The 19,523-nt window shown below is 51.2% G+C and overlaps 1 protein-coding gene and 1 pseudogene across 4 annotated transcripts in view; one reads left to right on the top strand and one right to left on the bottom strand.

The window, feature by feature from the left end:
* Positions 1 to 19,523, bottom strand: part of ACOT11 (acyl-CoA thioesterase 11) — a 58,526-nt gene that overhangs the window by 21,407 nt on the left and 17,596 nt on the right. For 2 of the 4 annotated variants that reach the window (XM_017504461.2, XM_037729887.1), the window contains exons 2-3: positions 6,217 to 6,424; positions 5,173 to 5,242 (exon numbers count right to left, since the gene is read on the bottom strand). The exons of 1 other annotated variant lie outside the window; for it this stretch is intronic. In XM_017504461.2, coding sequence (XP_017359950.1) covers positions 5,173 to 5,242; positions 6,217 to 6,424 — 278 coding nt within the window. Of the gene's footprint in view, positions 1 to 5,172; positions 5,243 to 6,216; positions 6,473 to 19,523 lie in introns of all 4 variants that reach the window. One more of the 4 variants, XM_037729886.1, reaches the window with a different exon arrangement.
* On the top strand, positions 1,638 to 2,124 carry LOC119467722 (annotated as a pseudogene).

Raw genomic sequence — 19,523 nt, 5'->3', positions numbered from 1 at the left:
AGAAAAAAAAAAAAAAAGAATGGCTTGAACCCAGGAAGCAGAGGTTGCAGTGAGCCAAGATTGCACCACTGCACTCCAGCCTGGGTGATGGAGCGAGACTTTGTCTTTTAACAAGAAAATAAAAAAGAACGTATATGTATTCCTTTATCTATACGTAGATAAAGCAAATTTAGAAAAATGTTAATTATTGGATCTTAGTGTTTAATGTTTGAAAGTTTTCATGATCAAAAATTAGGACAAAAAATTTCTGTGGTCCCCCAAATAAAAATAAAAGTCTATTTTCTGTGGTGCTGGAGGAATTTGTGATTCTTCCTCCTCTCCCTTCTCTCTCTGATGTCCCCCAAAGCCAAGCCGACACCCATGTGGGCTTCTAAGCTTCTCCTCCTTCCTGACTGCCCTCTGTCCCCACAGCTCAGGCCTAAACTGGATCCCTCCCCAGGGCCCCTGTCCAGCCTCCTCAAGGACCCCGGAACTCCTGGACACCCCTCCAAGTGTTCACAATGCAGACAAGCAGCCCCCATAAACAAATCTGACCCCTATGAAGCCCTTCCCTAGACCAATCTACTCTCAGGAGACAAAGAAATGTGTTAATTGTACCACAGAAATTCAAATAGCAAACCCAGATGATGAAGGACTCTAAAAGGCAAATGGCCAGCTTTCCTCAATAAGTACATTTTGAGAGAGAGAGAGAGAGACAGCGGGCTGGTGGAGGATGGTGGGGGTCTCTATAGAGGTTTTTTTAGAGGCAACCAATTACAATTATTTGCATCCTGACGGGAGTGACAAAATAACTGCAGGCTGGGTATGGAGGCTCGAGCCTGTTATCTTAGAGCTTTACAAGGTAGAGGTGGGAGGATTGCTTGAAGCTAGGAATTTAGACCAGCCTGGTCAACATAGCCAGACCTCATCTCTACGGGCAAAAAAAATGTTTTAATTAGTAAGGTATGGTGCCACATGCCTGTAGTCCCAGCTACTAGGGAGGCTGAGGCGGAAGGATGGCTTGAGCCCAGAAGTTCAGGGCTACAGTGAGCTATGTATGATGCTGCCTCTGCACCCAAGCAACAGAGCAAGGCTCCATTCTGAAAAAATAAATAACTGCAAAGCAAACAAAATAAAAACAAATTCATAAGAAAGTTTGGGCATCTGAATACTGACTAGGTAATGAGGTTAGTGAAAATTATTGTTAATTATTTAGATGTGGTAATGACGTTAAGGTTGTGTTTAAAGAGAACTTCTCTAGAAAAAAAAAAAAAAAAAGAGGGCCAGGTGCAGTGGCTCATGCCTGTAATCCCATCACTTTGGGAGGCCAAGGTGAGCAGATCACCTGAGGTCAGAAGTTCAAGACCAGCCTGATGAATATGGTGAAACCCTGTCTCTACTAAAATTACAAAAATTAGCCCAGCTTGGTGGTGGGCACCTGTAATCCCAGCTACTAGGGAGGCTGAGGCAGGAGAATTGCTTGAACCTGGGAGGCAGAGGTTGCAGTGAGTTAATATCATACCACTGCACTCCTGCCTGGGCGACAGAGCAGGACTCCATCTCAAAAAATAAATTAATAAACTAATTAATTAATTAAAAGAGTTCTTAGCCCTTAGACATACATTTGGAATTATTTTAAAGTGGCAAAAGCAGGATAACTCCATGCACTCTCCCCTCCCGTCCTCTTTCCGCCGCCTTTCGGTGCCGCCACAACGGTGCGCATGAATGTCCTGGCTGATGCTCTCGAGAGCATCAACAATGCCGAAAAGAGAGGCAAACACCAGGTGCTTGTTAGGCTGTGCTCCAGTTCATCGTCCGGTTTCTCACTGTGATGATGAAGCATGGTTACATTGGCGAATTTGAAATCATTGACGATCACAGAGCTGGGAAAATTGTGGTGAACCTCACAGGCAGGCTAAACAAGTGTGGTGTGATCAGCCCCAGATTTGATGTGCAACTCAAAGATCTAGAAAAATGGCAGGATAATCTGCTTCCGTCCCGCCAGCTTGGTTTCATTGTACTGACAACCTCAGCTGGCATCATGGACCATGAAGAAGCAAGACGAAAACACACAAGAGGGAAAATCCTGGAATTCTTTTTCTAGGGACGTAATACATACATGTACAAATAAAATGCCTCATGGACTCAAAAAAAAAAAAAAAAGTGGCAAAAGCAGAAACAAACAAAAAAAAAACTTCATCTTTCCTCAGATGCGTCCAGGACCCTCCTGGACACCAGCCATGCTCCAGCCCCTCCCCAGCTTGTCCTCTTTCCCAGCATCCTCTCTGGTTTTCCCTTCCACCCACAGCCTCCTCCGCCCAGATTCACCTTCACTCTGCTGGGCCCTGCAGCAGGTCCAGCCAGCATGCATGAACCCCTAGCCCTCTCTATTTCTTGCTCCCCTAAGTAAAAGAACTTGTGTTGGCTGCAGGGACCCGGAGCTGGTCCAGACACAGCTCCACTGGCTTCAAAGTGTCACTATGTACAGAGCTGACAGTACTGGAGTCAGCTCAAATGCCTCTTCCAGGAAGCCCCCGTTGACTACCCTCAGTGCCATAACACCTACTCCCAGACCTATCGGAAATATAGCCTGTTGGTTAAGAGCAAGGGCTCTGGGGCCAGATTGCCTGCTTGATAGTATATCCTGGATCCTCCATTAGCTGTACTACCTCCAATAAATTACTTCAATTCTCTGTGCCTCAGTTTCCTCTTTTGTAAAATGAGGATACTAATAGCTATGACCACATAGTGTTGTTTTGAGGATCAAATAAGTCAATGTATTTAAAAAGGCATCAAAATATAATGTATCGGGATTGGTGCACTAACTGTGACAAGGTATCCTACAAATGTAAGATGTTAATCACAGGGCAACTGGGTGTGGGGTATATGGGAACTCTCTGTGCTATCTTTATTTTTATTGTTTATTTATTCTGAGACAGGGTCTCACTGTGTCATCCAGGTGAAGTGCAGTGGTGTGATCTCGGCTCACTGCAACCTCCACCTCTCAGGCTCAAGTGATCCTCCCACCTCAGCCTCCCAAGTAGCTGGGACCACAAGCACATATCACCATGCCCAGCTAATTTTTGGTAGAGACTGGGTTTTGCCATATTGCCCAGGCTGGTCTCAAACTCCTGCGCTCAAGTGATCTGCCTGCCTCCGCCTCCCAAAGTTCTGGGATTACAGGCATGAGCCACTGTGCCTGGCCTTGTACTATCTTTAGAGATACAATGTTTTTGTAAATTTTAAATTAGTCTATAAAACTATTCTAAAATTAAAGGTATTACAAAGCAGGCCAGGCAGGGTGGCTCACACCTGTAATCCCAGCACTTTAGGAGGCCAGGGCAGGTGGATCACTTGAGGCCAGGAGTTCAAGACTAGCTTGGCCAACATGGTGAAACCCCATCTCTACTAAAAATACAAAAATTAGCCAGGCATGGTGGCACGTGCCTGTGATCCCAACTACTTGGGAGGCTGAGGCAGGAGAATCGCTTGAACCTGGGAGGCGAAGGTTGTAGTGAGCCGAGATCACACCATTGCACTCCATCCTGAGTGACAGAGCAAGACTCTGTCTCAACAACAAAAAAAAGGTATTACAAAGCATCTGTGTGTCAGAGCCCATTATGGCATAGAACTTCTCACTGTGCATTGAAATGATGTTCCATCTGCCTCCCTGCAGACTGGGAGCTCCAGGGAAGAGGCTGTGCTCCAGTGGCCTTTGCATGCCCAGTCTCAGCAAGGCCCTTGGTCTGAAAAAGGTGCTCATCTCATATGAAGTTTGTAGTGAGGGAATGACTGAATGAGTGAGTACAGGGACTGGTCAGTCTTCTTCCTTAATGGTGACACACTGAGCACCCAGTGAGTCCTGAATAAGCCCTTGGCACTTGATGTCCTAGCTAGTGCTGGTGAGTTTAGGGTCAGGCCCAGAGACAAGAGCTCTGTGTATGGCCCTGTAGCCTGTCTTGGGCTGAGGGCTCAGCCTGCTCCTTGGATCCCAGAAGCAGGATCTATGGGCAAAGCTATGGGGAGGCAAAGTCCAGTGTGCTGTGACGAAGATTTTTCTATTCTGTATACCCATAAAAAATAAAAATAAAAACAGGCCTGATGGCTCATGCCTGTAATCGCAGCACTTTGGGAAGCCAAGACAGGCGAATCATTTAAGGTCAGGGGTTCGAGACTAGCCTGGCCAACATAGTGAAATCCTGTCTCTACTAAAAATACAAAAACTAGCCAGTGTAGTGGCGTGCACCTGTAATCCCAGCTACTTGGGAGGCTAAGGCAGGACAATCTCTTGAGCCTGGGGGGCAGAGGATGCGGGGAGCCAGGATCGCACCACTGCACTCCACTCTGGGTGACAGAGTGAGACCTTGTCTCAGAAAAAAAGAAAAGAAAAGGCCAGGTGTGGTGGCTTACGCCTGTAATCCCAGGACTTTGGGAGGCTGGAGCCGATGGATCACCTGAGGTCAGGAGTTTGAGACCAGCCTGACCAACATGGTGAAATCCCATCTCTACTAAAAATACCAAAAAATTATCGAGGACTGGTGGTAGGTGCCTGTAATCCCAGCTACTCGTGAGGCTGAGGCATAAGAATTGCTTGAACCCGAGAGGTAGAGATTGCAGTAAACCAAGATCATCTCATTGCACTGCAGCATGGGTGACAGAGGGAGACTCCATTTCAAAAAAAAAAAGGTCTACCTTGGTAATGAGGTAATGAGCTCCTCATCCCTGGAAGTATGTGAGTAGAGGTTGAATGGCCCAAACCATTCACTCAGACTTTGCCAAGACGCCTTGTCTAGGGGCCTCCCTACAGCCCAGTGACTAAGGACCCACAAAGAAAGTCCAAGCTCAAAAAGGCATTCACTGATTAAGTTCCATTTTGTAGATGAGAAAACTGAGGCCCAGAGAGAGACTGACTTCCCCAAAGTCACGCAGCACCCCACAATGCTATCTTGGCCACACCCTGGCTGGGGGAACCCCCCCACAGGATGGAACAGCAGGTCAACTCCTAGCCCCTCACCATCCCAGAGACACTGCAGAGGGGTTCAGGCTTCCCCAGAGGCTGCCCCCACCTCACTTTCAGTCAATCAAGTCAGGCTCTAGGCAGCACACAGGCTGACGGGGCAGGGAGACATGAGGGTGGGCCCCAGGCTCGTGGGAGGGAGACCAGAGGACCTTGAGGCAGGAGGGGCCACTTACCTAATGGTGTGCTCAAAATAGATGTCATCCATGGAGGCTGTGACACAGGGGCAGCCAGCATGCCTCTCCGCTGGCGTCAGGGGAAGAAAGCCAGATGTTAGTAGCTTCCCCCCATCACAGGCTTCTGCTCAGATGTCACCTCCTCAGGACACTTCTCCAGCCACCCGGAGCCAAGGCCACAACTCCCACCACACCCTGCCGCCCCCTTCCCCACTCTCCCTCCCCTCAGTCACCACCCCAAGCCTCTTCTGTATACCTGCTTTCCATCTGTCTATTGTCTCTCCCTCCCGCTAGATTATAAATTACTTGAGGACAACAAGGATTTTGCCGTTTTGCCTGTCTTGTTCATTGCTGTACCCCAGTCCTGGAACAGTGCCTGGACATAGTAGATGCTCAATAAGTAACGGCCGAATGAATGATCACGCCACACTGGCCTGCTTCCTGGCCTTCTGGAGCCCCTGTCCCTTCACCCGCTGGTTCCTTGCCTGAGTCATTCTCACTCTCAGGACTCCATTCAGGTGCCTCAGCCCCCCAGGAATCCCTCCCCTGCCCCAAGGGCTGGGTCAGGGCCTCTGAAACAGTGCTGAGGGGACACAGTCGGGTCATCTGCCAACCCACCCCACGCCCCACCCCACCAGGCTGTGAGCTCTGTGGGTTGGAGAGCGCTGGTACAACAAAAGGAATGAAATGAGCCTGGTCCGGTGCCCCTCAACTCAAGGGACGGAGCGGCAGGGCAGGCAGCCACGGGCTTTGCTCAGCGGCATCTCCCAGCCAGTCCCAAGCAGCCGCCTAGAAGGCTGCACGTGCTGAGGGAGGGACTTAGGGCCTGGACCGGCACTCAGGGCTCGGGGGTCTGAGTGAGAGAGAGGTAGGCTGTGAGGAGCACGGCGACACTGGGAAGGGCATTTCAGGCAGGTGGACCAGCATGAGCAAAGGCCAAGATGAGAAACAAGTATGGCACTCAGGGCGGACAGTGACCATCGCTGCAAGCGCAGCCCGGGCTCTGGGCCTGTGGGGCAGGAGGGCGTGGGAGCGCAGCCTCACCGGACAGGCAGGCCGCGGTGTCGATCCACTTGAGCAGCTGCCCGACGCCCAGCTCGCCGCGCTGGTTGGTGTGGCAGGGCAGCACCAGCTGGCTCATCTGCACCTCCGTGGGGTTCCGGTATCCCTGGCCGTCTGTCATGGCACCGTCGCCGTCTGCACGTGAGGTTGACTTCCGGGACGTGCGGCTGGAGAACACGGAGGCCAAGCCCTGGAGGACAGGTGGGGACCGAGAGGCCCAGCCTTGAGAACTTAGGGTCTGGGGGAGAGAGAGCACGTAGGGCCACCTCCCACCAGATCCCGACCCGAGAGTGGCCACCACCCTCCAGACCATGGTCTCAGACCCCAGGGGCTCTGCGGATGCCGCTTCTGCACAGTTTCCTTTTGGCTAAGAACCGCACGTGAACACAGCCTTGCACCCCAGTGGAGCAGTGGAGACAAAACCACGCGGAAAACTCAGTGCTCCTGGCTTCAGCTCCAGGGCGGCTTTTGAAAGGGTTGCCTTAGATGTACCTTCATTCTGGAAAGAGTCCCCTCTCTGTGCAGGAGGCCTAGCAAGCCCCATAGCAGTCAATCCCAAGGAACTGTTCCTGATACAATGTTTCAAGAAGCTGCTCTGATTTCAACCCCAAAGGGCTCCTTTCTTGGGCTCCCTCCATCTTCAGAAGGATTTATTGACTGGGAGCGCTGTGGGCAGTCACTGACTAGGTGTCTGAACCAGGGCTGGGTACAGCAGCTGCCACCTGGAAAACTGGCTGAGAAAATTCTCCAACTCATGAATTAGAGCTGGGGCTTCTGCTTGGAGCCCAGCATGTCTTACTCTCCAGGCAGAAGAAGTGGGGTGTGCCCGTCAGTCCTTTGGAAGGGAGGAGAGGGAAGGCGCTAGCAGCCTGCCATCCCTAAGCAGACCATGAACTCAAGAGCTGGGCACGCCTGCATGTGTGAGAAAGGTGAGGAGGGACAGGCACATGGGTTCAATTCTGGTGGCCAGTGCCAATTGTGTGGTGGTGACGACAGTCACCACTAACATTTATATCGCACTTAGGTGTCACCTATTTTTACAAGCACTTTATATGTACTAATCCAATTTTATCCTCACAACAAACCTATGAGACAGATGCATGATTATCCTCATCCTACAAATGAGGACCCAAGTAAGTGACAAAGCTCAGCTGTGACCCGAGAGGTCTGCTGCAGTCTGAGCTCCTACCCCTCACACTACTCTGCTTGCAGGACCTCCGGGGGCAGAGATGAGGAGTCCAGGGCCCTGGGCTTGGCTGGAGTGGCAAAGAGCACCACGCCCCAGTGGCGAGCCTGCCACAGCAGCAGGAGGATGGCAGTGACAGCTCTTGCACTTGGTCTATACTCCTTAGATAATTCCCCCCGATGGGCCTCCCATAGCTAATTCAATCTATTCCAAACGCACCGAGGTGGCTTGTTCAAGGTCACTGATCCCTATGTGGTAGAACCAGGATTTGAACCAGGACTATCTGACCCAGAACAGCTTATGGGTTTCCAGAAACACTGCTTATTCCCAAGAGCCCCTGGGTAGCAGGCTGGGCACCAAGGGGAGACAGGAGGGCAGCCATCCCAGGAGCTTTCAGCCTGGGCGGAGGCCTGCAGGGTGCCAGGCTGCCTGGCTTGCAGGCGCACACAGGTAGCTGGAAGGCCGACGTGATCCCAGCAGGACCCGTCGCCATGGTAACCACTGCCAAGGCACTTCCCGCTTGTTTGTGAGCTGGGGGCCTGCATGGATACGGGTGGCTGGCTTTCTGTGTGTGGGAGCATATAGAGGAAGGAGGTAGGCAAAACTACATTCACCCACACTCTTCCCAAACCCCTCCACAGCCAGGGGTACTGGGGAGAAATTCCAGAAAGAAGCCCTAGGGAGAGCTGAGGAAATGGGGAGACAATGCCCACTTGCAGAGGCATTGTCTGGGCACGTCCGCCTGGGGGCAGACCGCCTAGGGCACGAATGCCCACACTCAACACCCCCACTTTACCAGCCTGGGCATGTCCACCACCTTTCTGTGTCCTCACGAGGATGAGGGTGAGAACCATGGGCCCATTTCACCAACAAGGAAACTGAGCATGGACACAGCCCTGGACCAGCAGTCGTGATGCCTGAGCTCCGGTCCTCTCTCTGCTTCTCACCTGGTCAAACCCTCCTCCCATGCGCTCCTGTTTCTGTGAATCAGGAGTCCCTACCTTCCTGGCATACCCTAAGCCACGGGAGCCAGGATCTGTGCCCTGCTCACTGGTTCACTTATTCATTTATTCATTCACCAAACAATTCCTCTGGATGGGCCCTGGGCCAGACATGAAGAACACAACGACAAATTGGGCCTAGAAGGGCCTGGCACACGGAGGCCCTCGTCAAAGATTTGTGCAGGGACAATCAGAAACAGACTTGAGTTCAAATTCTAGCTGTGTCGTTCAGGTGCTGTGTGATCCTGAGCAGGGTCCCCCTTCCCAAGCCACATCTGTCACTCACCAGGTAGTACAGAGAATTGCCAGTCCCTGAGGTACCCCTGGTTCCAGGAGTCCGGGGTCTAACTCAGCCTGAGATTTGCACGCCCAGCTGAGATTCCCAATGAGGAGGCTCCAGAGCACTGTCAGCATGGGAACTACTATGCTTTTCTGAGCAGGGCCCCTGAAGCACTCTGAGAGACAAGCCCACAATTGTCCCCACCACTCCCCTCAAAGAGAGGGGTGCAAAACCCCTGGGCTGGAGCACAGGCGGCAGGGACAGAGCAGCAGGTGGCCCCAGGCATGACCTTTCAGACTCCACTCCTTCCCTGGGCTCCAAGGCAGCCTGCCCAAATTAGGGCAGGCCAGGCCAGGCCTCCTAGGTGGGCAGGCAGCCAGCCTGGGAGGCAGGGGTGTGTGCAGCCCAGGCAAGGTTTGGCCAATGGGGCTCCAGAGCTGGGCCACTCCTCCCAGGGCCAGTCATAGGGAGAGCAGAGGCCCTGGATGGAGTCAGGGCCTGGGGCGGCCAGGCAGGCCCAGCCAAGACAGCTGCCGGGGTGGCGGGGCTGAACCACTGCAAGGGTAGGAGGGCACCCAGAGGTCGGAGACATGCCCTCTCAGACAGCAGCTGTGCCAGGTGCTGGCCCAAGGCCCTGGCAGACGTGGCCAGACCTGATAATGCTAGACTAGGCCTGGTACAAAGGAGACCTACCTGCCCTGAAGGGGAGGAGCAGGCCTGGGTGACCTCTGGAGTAACCCACCGTGACACAGGCTGTGCACAGGCCTTGGGGGTCAGCTTAGCTTGGGTTCAAGTCCAATTCCACAACCAACTTGTATAACCTTGAGCAAGCTGCTCCACCTCTATGGGCCTCGGTTTCCTCGTCTGTAAAAATGAGATTACAGTACCCACTTCCCAGGATCATTGTAGGGAGGAAATTAAACCGCACCAAGTATATAGAGCTCCCAGCACACATCGACCCTGTGGCTAACATTTATTGAGTGCTTACTACTAGCATTATAAAGCTGAGTTTGTGCCTCCTACAGAAATACAGCTGGGAGGGACCCAAACGTAGTTCAAACCAGATGGTTTCCACAGTGCTTTCTACCCATGAGCTCACCAGAGCCTCACAGCAAGCCTGTGCAGGGCAAGGTTAGGAGCTTGAGAGGTTCTGTGAGAATTCAAAAAGCCCGTGATTATGGAGCAGGGCTTCAAAAGCAGAGTGCCAAACTGCAAAGCCCCTGTTCCTCCCACTCTCCCGCCCTGCCTCTCACAAGGTACTGGAAGGCAGGCCCCAGGGGCAGGCAGGGGGAAGAGGCCTTGCACCCACCCCAGAGCTGTGGGCCAGGCCCCGTGAAAGGTCCCATTGTCTGAACCAGGTCACTCTGAGCCGAGTGAGGGAGCTGACTAAATTCCATGCCCTGCCCCCACAAAGGTGGCCCCATCCCCCTCCCGCTCCCTCAGCCTCTCAGAAAAACCCAAGGGCAGCCTCCTGGCACTTTCCCCACCAGCCAGGCAGGAGATTTGTCCACATTCCTAGGCTCCCCTTTCAGCTGATTCCCTCCCTACCTTCTTCCCAAAAAAGGCCCTGAGACAGCCTACACACATATCCCGGACACACACAATGCACGGGCACTAGGAACCAAAATGCAAACAAAGTTAAGGAACCAAATAAGAGAGGAGAGGATTATGTTAGCAATCCAGATGCTGCCAAAGAGAGCTGCATTTGGCCTGGAGGTTCCCAGCAGACAAGGCAAAAAAGGGTAGTGGTGGTGGGCACCAAACTCATAGGTAAAAGAGGAAGCATATGTCCACAAAGCTAGCCCAAGGGCTGGGAGGAAGGATACCAGGGGGCTGTTCCACAGGCGTCTGATTGTCATATAACATGAGATCCTATCTTCACTCTAGAAGACAAGTGATGGTCCCCAGTGTCCTATCAAACACTCTAATTTTCCTTTAGCTGCTGAGTGTTCACATTTGACACTCTTCAAGATTTGGGATTTGGAAAGGTGGAGGATTGAACCAATATTTTTTTATGAAGCACCTCTCATGTATTCACTGGTGAACAGTTATTGAAGACCTACTAAGTCTCGGGTCCTATGCTAGCAGCTCTCATATGTATCATCCTAGCAATTCTCTTGTTTTCTTCAAGAACATAAATTACATATTTTATTTTTACAATTAAAAATAAAAATTAAAAAATAAACACCCCCAAGGCCAGGCACCATGGATCACACCTGTAATTCTAGCACTTTGGGAGGCTGAGGCGGGCGGATCATCTTAGGTCAGGAGTTTGAGGCCAGCCTGATCAACATGGAGAAACCCCATGTCTACTAAAAATACAAAATTATCCAGGTGCGATGGCACATGCCTGTAATCCCAGCTACTCGGGAGGCTGAGGCAGGAGAATTGCTTGAACCCGGGAGGCGGAGGCTGTGATGAGCCGAGACATGTCATTGCACTCCAGCCTGGGCGACAAGAGTGAAACTCCATCTCAAAAAAAGAAAAAAAATTAATAATAAATAAATAAATAAAACTTTGGGCTTCCAAATGGCAGGTGCTTCTTCCACTAGTGCCACAATATGCTTGTGGTTCTTTCTCCTTTCTAGCACACTGATTTTGCATCCAAGGAAAGGAGGTCTGGATGGAGGTCATTAAAAAAAAAAAAAAATCTTCCTCCTCCTAAATCTGAAGCCCTGGTGAGCTTCCTTGTGGAGCAGAATCTGAAAATCTTCACTAAGAGGTTATTCAGTTGGTGGACTGTCATCTGCCTGTGAATCTGGATTTAGAAAGATGATATCTTTTCCTGAGAATCTGTGGCAGACAAGAGTTAACCTAAAAGGCTTGAGGTTTATCCATAGTGCCGGCGTGGCCAAATAGTGTGATGGCTTTTCAGGGTGTGGGCCTGCGCTGCCACGGGGGTCTCAGTTTGTCCAGGAGATGCAGGTCCTTTCACAAGGTTCCTATCAGCAGTAAGAGACTGGAGACGCTCATTCCAACACTGCAAGGAGAGCTGTGTCTTGCTGACCCAGAACCTATCATTGCCATTTAGGGTCGGCAGGTTGAGGCTGAGCCAGATTCTTAAAGGGCAGCACTGCCAGGCCAGTGTGCTTGTTCCCCTTGTCACCTTGGCATCTTCCTTGGTATGAGGGTCAGAAAGGAGTCTGCATATGTGACAGCCCCACTCATAGAATTGGTACTATTGACACAGGACTTCTTTTTTTTTGACAGAATTTCCAGGCTGGAGTGGCTGGAGTGCAGTGGCATGATCTTGGCTCACCGCAAACTCCGCCTCCTGGGTTCAAGTCATTCTCCTGCCTCAGCCTTCTGAGTAGCTGGGATTACAGGCACACGCCACCATGCCCAGCTAATATTTGTATTTTTAGAAGCGATGGGGTTTCACCATGTTGGTCAGGCTAGTCTCCAACTCCTGACCTCAAGCTTCCCTCCTTGGCCTCCCTAAGTGCTGGGATTATAGGCATGAGCCACCGTGCCCAGCCAACACAGGACTTCTAAGTGTCAAAGGAAGGTGAGAGTTCTCTTCCTACATAGCCTGAGTAGGCTGAGGCATCATGAACTTTTGGCCAAATCCATACTAGGTAGAATGACCTGGATTCCAGAGTCTAGTGGCTTCACTGAACAACTGCCAGGGACACAAGATACAACGAAACTCAAGGTGGCCCACCCATTTCTCGAACTCCTGACCTCAGGTGATGTGCCCACCTGGCCGACCAAAGTGCTGGGATTACAGGCATGAGCCACCGCAATTCTTATATCTACCCTGCAAGGCGTTGTTATTCTACCCATTTTACTGATGAGGAAACCAAGGCTGAGAGAGCGTACACTGCTTCTAAGTAGCTAGGAAGTGATAGAGTTTAAGTCAGTCCCAGACCTACCAGCGAAAGTCCATGTTGTCATCTCTACAGCACTTCTGTAGGCCTTGGTGGTAGGGAAGGTAGAAGAATTTCTTCCCACCTAAGACTCAGGGAAGAGAGGCAAACTATACCAAGTTACAAAGCCAGTCAGTGACAGAGGAGGGAACAGAGCCCAGGGCCCTGAGTCCTAGGCCAATGGCCTCAACCTGGTGCAGGCTGATCAAGGTCTTTCCCTTCCTCTGATGGCCAGCTCTGTGCTCTCCCAGTATGGGGAGAAAAAGTGGGGGGCTCAACCTGCTAATTCTGCCTGAGGCCTTAAGTCTGGGGAGGAAGGTCCAGGAGGAAACTCTAAGCTAAAAACAAGTGTTCCTCAGCCCAGCCCAATCTCTCCTTCGAGAATAGAGCTTCATGGGCGCATTTTCAACGCAGCTGGCTTCCTGTAAAGCTAAATACAAATGGAACTTTTAGAAGTTCATCATCCCCAAGGGACCTTCGTCTAGTTATTTTAACCTCTTTATGCCTCAGTTTCCTCATCTGTCAAATGGGGATAATAAAAGAACTTGGGGTTACAATGAGGATTATAAAAGAGGGTGAACTCACTGTGATGGCCATAATCAAAATAATAGAAAATAACAAGTGTTGGCAAGGACATGGAGAAAATGGAACCCTTGTACATTACTGGTGGGAATGTAAAATGATTGAGTCGCCATGAAAAACAGTTTAGCAGATCTTCAAAAAAGTTAAATATAGAAATACCATATGATCCAGCAATTCCACTCCTAGTTATAGACCCAAAAGAACTAAAACAAGTACAAATACATGCACACACATGTTCACAACAGCACTATTCACAGCAAGCAACATGTAGAAACAGCCCAACTATCCATGGAACTTTTATATGTACATGTAACTGTGATATATATGTGTATATATATACATATCACATATAGTACATATAACTGTGATATATGTATACCTATATATGTGTCTTTATCAAATGAATGGCTATTCAGACATAAAAATAAATGAAGTACTGATACATGCTAAAACATAGATGAAATTCAAACACACATATTAAGTGAAATATACCAGACACAGCACTATTCACAGCAAGCAGGAGGTAGAAACAGCCCAAATATCCATTAATGAATGAATAGATGAGTTAATTGTGATATATACGTACATCATACACATAACTGTGATATATATATACACATACATACATACTATATATGTATCTTTATCATCTGTCAAATGGGGATAATAACATTAATAAAGCTAAATTGCTAAGTTTGTAACCAAATAAGCTGTGAGGAAAAGCGTAGCTCAGCATTAACCTGCCTGCCTACAGCCCACTCTCTTATAGCTGCTTACTGCTTAAAAGTCACATAGCCCCTGCCACAAGGTCCTAACTTTTACAGATGACATCTCTAGCAATAATAATAATAAATAAAAAAAACCTCAAGGTTTCTATTTTGAGATATTTACGATATCCTGTTTTGCTTTTTTTTTTTTTTTTGTTTTTTTGTTTTTTTTCTTAAGAATCTTGCTGTGTCACCTAGGCCGGTACAGTGGTGTGATCTCAGCTCACTGCAGCCTCCACCTCCCAGGCTCAAGTGATCCTCCCATCTCAGCCTCCAGAGTTGCGGGGACCACAGGCACATGCCACCATGCCCAGCTAATTTTTTGTTGTCCAGGCTGGACTTGAGCTTCTGAGCTCAAGCCATCCGCCCACCTCAGCCTCCCAAAGTGCTGGGATTCTAGGCGTGTGCCACTGCACCCCGCCCCACATCCTGCATTTCAGTGGGTCCACTGACACCAGCCAGTCTAAAGACTGTCTCCAAAGAAGCAACTCAACACAGGAATATAGTTTCTTCCTCTCCTGGTCCCATGACTCCACCCCTCACTCCTCAGCCAATCAGCAACCCCCAGCTCCTCCAAATTCCCGCAAAAACCCCAGCGGGTGAAACTCGCCAGGGAGGTGGATTTGAGGTTCTCTCCCACCTCCTTGTTTGGCTGCCTTTTGATTATGCAATGTTCTCTGCTACAGTTCCTGCTGTTTTGGTGCATTGCTCCATTACTGCACACACAACGGGCATGACCCTGGTGGTCCTAAAGCACCACGGTGTGACCCAGCCACACTGGCTTTCTTTCAGGTCCTCATGTGCAGCTTGCCACCTCCCAGCACTGGGGCTATGCCCATGCCACTCCCTCTGCCTGGAGTACTCATCCTGCTCCGCCACCTCTGTCATGTTCCTCATCCCTCAGCGCCCCAACCCGTGTACCTCGCCTCTATAATGCTCTCCATTGTGACAAGGTTCAGTTAATTGTGGGATAATTTGATAGACACCAGACCAGAAGACCCACAATGCAGGAACCTTTTCTTTCTACTTCTGGTATCTCCAGGGCCCAGAGGGGACAAAGCCTGGCTCGCTGTGGACCAAATGCTTGAGTTTTTTTTCAGTGGGTTCCCAATTCTCACTAGTGTCACTCCATGCAAGCAAGGAGAATATGGACCTTGAAGTCCCACAAGGTTCTCCACTAGAGGCCCTGCTCCTATCCCTACCCCTCACCCCATTCTAGAACTGTGAGCCCAAATGTCACCTGCCTCCCTCCACCCCCCAGGGTAAAAATAACCTTGCCTGAAATCTGACACCTACCCTCCGTGGGTCATTTTGAGAACTGCCCCTGTCCCAGAGGTGACCACCAGGGGCCTGGGGGTGTAGGGAGGGCATTTCCTGAATACTTTCCCCTTCACCTCTCTTTTGACTCAGGAGCAAATATTTGAGGTGCTATCACTGGTGAGGTACACAGGGGACCCACACTCAGAGACGTCTCAAGTCCTGCCAAGGTCCCCAGCCAGGGCTTCAGCGCAGGCCTCCTGCCTCTGTCTACCTTGCAGCCCTTTCCTTGGCACCGCCAGGCGAGTAGGGCTTTGAAGACTGATTATACCTGCTCAGTTGTACAGGTGGAGAAACTGAGGCCCAGGGGGCTCTCTGTCTAAGGTTTTAAGTGAAAGGGCTTAGTTAGGCAGACTTTGGGCAAGTTATTGAGAAGCTTGTTTCCTTCTTGGTTAAAGAAGGACAAGCACTCCCACCCACCTCCGTGCAAGAGCTGTATGTGGATGAAAGGAGAGAACCTAAAGGCCCCTGGCTAAGTGTACAGTTCCGTGCACATGTGAGGGGGCAGTGTCAAGGAGGCTGGAGAGCTGCGTGGGGACTTGTCTTTCCTAAACAACCAGACTCCAGCAGCCTTTGTTCTCACTTTGGGAAACAGAAATGTGGAAAGAGGGGTTGCTGGGGGACAGTGGGTTCTGGAGACAGGTAGACTGCATTTGAATCCCAGCCCCACCCTCAGTACAGGGAGAGGGGTGGGGATGGCGGGGAGGCCTCTGGGCAACTTGCTTCCCCATTTCTATTCATTCATTCAACAAGTGAGCACCCCACAGACCAGTTTCCTCATCAGTAAAATGGGAATCCTAAGTACTTTGCAGATTCTCGTGAGGTGCAAAGGAGGGAACATAGGAACAGCTTTGTAAATTGCCACAGCCCTGCCCGGCTTTTACACCAGCACTTATTGAGAGACTGAATCAGGCCTGCAGGGAGCAGGCAGTGTGGGCAAGCCTGAGCCCCACCCTCACAGAGCCAAGGTCTAGATGGGGAGACAGGCACTGAACAGGGAGTTCCCTAGGACATCTGCTATGCCGCCGATGGGCGGGAGGGCTGCAGAGTGTGTGCAGAGCCTGACCCTGTGTGCAGCTGGACAGGAACCTGCAGGACAGAGGCCAGGCTGGGTGGGCCAGGTTCAGCTTCTGTGTGTTGTTTGGGTGCTGTCCCTGCAGTGTGCCCAGAACTAACAACCTATGGAACAGGAGCAAGTGTTTCAACCTCTCCCGGCTCAGCTTCCTCAGTTTATAGAACTGAAAGGGGTGTGTGTGCAGGTAAGATTGAGAACAATCAATCATTCCCCCTTGTATATTTAATTAACATGGCCAAGCACTGTACTGAACTTTTTTTTTTTTTTTGAGATGGAATCTGGCTCTGTTGCCCAGGCTGGGGTATAATGGCACAATCTCAGCTCACCACAACCTCCACCTCCTGGGTTCAAGCAATTCTCCTGCCTCAGCCTCTCAAGTAGCTGGGATTACAGTCACCACACCCAGCTAATTCTTTTTGTATTTAGTAGAGATGGGGTTTCACCATGTTGGTCAGGCTGGTCTCGAACTCCTGACCTCAGGTGATCCACCCACCTCGGCCTCCTAAAGTGCTGGGATTACAGGTATGAGTGACTGCACCCAACCATTTTTTTGAGACGGTTTCACTCTGTCACCCATTCTAGAGTGCAGTGGTGCAATCTCAGCTCACTGCAACCTCCACCTCCTGCCTCAGCCTCCCGAGTAGCTGGGATTACAGGTGTGCACCACCATGCCTGGATACTGTTTGTGTTTTTAGTAGAGATGGGGTTTCACCATGTTGGCCAAGGTGATCTTGAACTCCTAGCCTCAAGTGACCCTCCCGCCTTGGCCTCCCAAAGTGTTGGGATTACAGGCGAGAGCCACACTGGCCTGCATTTAGCATTTTTATGCATTATCTCTTTTAATCTTCACACAGCCTTAATTGCTGAATGTTGTTATTATTCCCATTTTACAGATGGGGAAACAAAGTCTCAGAAAAGGTAGCTTGCACATATATACACGTAAAATCACACAGCCAGGAAAGGGCAGAGCTGGGACGTCAACCCAAGTCTGCTTACCACAAAAGCTGAGACTGCTTGACCACTTTGTACAACTGCCTCTCTCTTGTCTGGCAGGCAGGCCAGTTGTCGCTGTATCCCAGGCATCCGTGACATCAACAGGCCCTTCCTTACCCAGGCATCCCAGTCCAGGACCCATATCTGTAACCAGGACTTCCCAGAAACTCCCCTCCCTGTCTACCCTCATGTCCTCTGCAGGAGGCCACGATGGTGTCAGTACCCTTTTCCAGCATGGTCCAGGGTCAGGGTACTTTCTAGAACACCATTGTCCCACTGGGCCACCGTCAGTGAGGAAATCATAAGCTTTTTGGGAGCTGAGAACTGTGCTTTGCAAATCCTCAGCTCTCAGAGTGGACGGAAACCTCACGTTGAGCTAGATAGGGTCTCTCAGGTGCAGGAATCTCTGCCACCACACCACCTCTGGTGGCTGTCCAGCATGAGCCTGTTTGCCCCCAGAGGCAGGGGTCTCACTTCCTTCCAAGGGAGACCCTTCTGCTAAACAGCAAATCTGCCTGTCGTTCCCTCTGTTCCACCCACCAGCTCCCTCCCTTAGGGCTATTTGCCACCTCCCACCCGCCTCCTCCAGCAGACCCCAGAAAGTGGCCAGAAGGGATTACAGCACAGGCAGTCTGACCCCAAGTACGAATGACCCCCATCCATGTGACCCCTCAGGGGAGCTGCTTTGACAGCACCCAGTACAGAACCCACGTTCACAGGCGTCACCCCCATGGCACAGGCCCTGACAGTGGGGTGGGCCATTCTGGGGCTGTGAAGGACAGACCCGGCCTCTCTCCTCCTCAGAGCCCTTTCGGCCCTCCCTGCCAGACAGCCAAGCCTGCTGCCTGTGCTGCCTCTGGGTCACCATGGCAACAGGCGGCCAGGCGATGGACCTGGGCCTGCCATCCTGCAAGCAACTCTGTTTCCCCTGGAGCTGGGCACAGCAGCTACAGCATCACAGTTCTCCTTCAGGAGGGCAAGAGAGAGAGAAGGAGAGAGAGCAGAGGGAAAGGAGAAAGGGGAAGGGGGACACAGAAAACCAGAGTCAGAGAGAAAGGAAAGGCAGCAAAGACAGGAGGGAAGGAACAATGCAGAGGTCAGAGCGAGAGAAAAATAGAGGCTGGCAGGGAACAGAGCAAGACAGAAGAGAGGCGAGCAGGCAGGGAGGAGAGGCCCCTCCGCCCTCCCCCGCACTGCATACGTTCCTCCTGCCTGAGCTGCACCCGCCTGGCGAAATTCTGGCTGCAGCCAGGACGTCCTGCCCCAGGAAGCCAGCGGCCCAGTGGGCCCTTCAAGGCCCCAGCGGCTGCTCCAGGGTCCTGCAGGCCCCTCCTGCTGGGGGATGATGTCCTCTTGCTCCCCAGAAAGCGGGGCCCCTTCTCTCAGTCCCTCCGGCAGCCCCTCCCCACTCTGCATCCCCCTCTCCCCCGAGGCCCCAGATGGTTCCCAGGGCCCTCCTGCCTGCCCAGGCCTGTTATGCACTTACTCTCTCCCTTCCCACCTTACCCAGCCTCCCCTTGCACAACGCAAGAACGCCTTCATTTTCCCAGGAGAGTTCAAGAAAACATTCCTAAGCAGAGCGGAGTGGTGGGAGAGGAGCTGTGATTCTGCTCACTGAATGCATTCCCTTAAACTGCAGGTGTTGCAGAGAAAGCCTCAGAACAAGGCTTAGCAGAGGAACACCGAGCAGTGGGGCTGCTTCTAAGGCCCAAGCTGCCAAATCTGGGCATCAGGAGGTCCAGAGCTGAGCACAGCCTAGTCTCTGGCAGAGATGGCTGACTCAGCAGGTGTGCCAGCAACTCTCTCCAGGGCACCATCCACACTCCACGTGCCGCCTTCAGCCTCAAGCTCTATGGCTACAAAGTAGCCCTATCAGACCTGCCCAATTCCAATCCCATCCCCGGATTTTCCAACACTGTCTCAGAGGAATTTGAGCCTACAGGAAGGTTTAGTGAAATAATGAGAAGGGTCAAGAGAAAGAGAGAAAAAGGAAAAAAACAGGAAGGCATGGGGGCTGGCAAAGAGGGCAGCAGCCCAGGGGCTTCCGACTCTCTGGCTAGATAACCCTAAGCCATTTACCCCTGAGCCATTCTGAACCTCAGCATCCATATCTGTAAAATGGGAATAAAAATATCATAGTTGGCCGGGTGCGGTGGCTCAAGCCTGTAATCCCAGCACTTTGGGAGGCCGAGGCGGGTGGATCACGAGGTCAAGAGATC

This window comes from Cebus imitator, unplaced genomic scaffold, assembly GCF_001604975.1.
Source record: "Cebus imitator isolate Cc_AM_T3 unplaced genomic scaffold, Cebus_imitator-1.0 Scaffold322, whole genome shotgun sequence".
Taxonomy (NCBI): domain Eukaryota; kingdom Metazoa; phylum Chordata; class Mammalia; order Primates; family Cebidae; genus Cebus; species Cebus imitator.
This window is presented reverse-complemented; position numbering and strand designations above follow the sequence as displayed.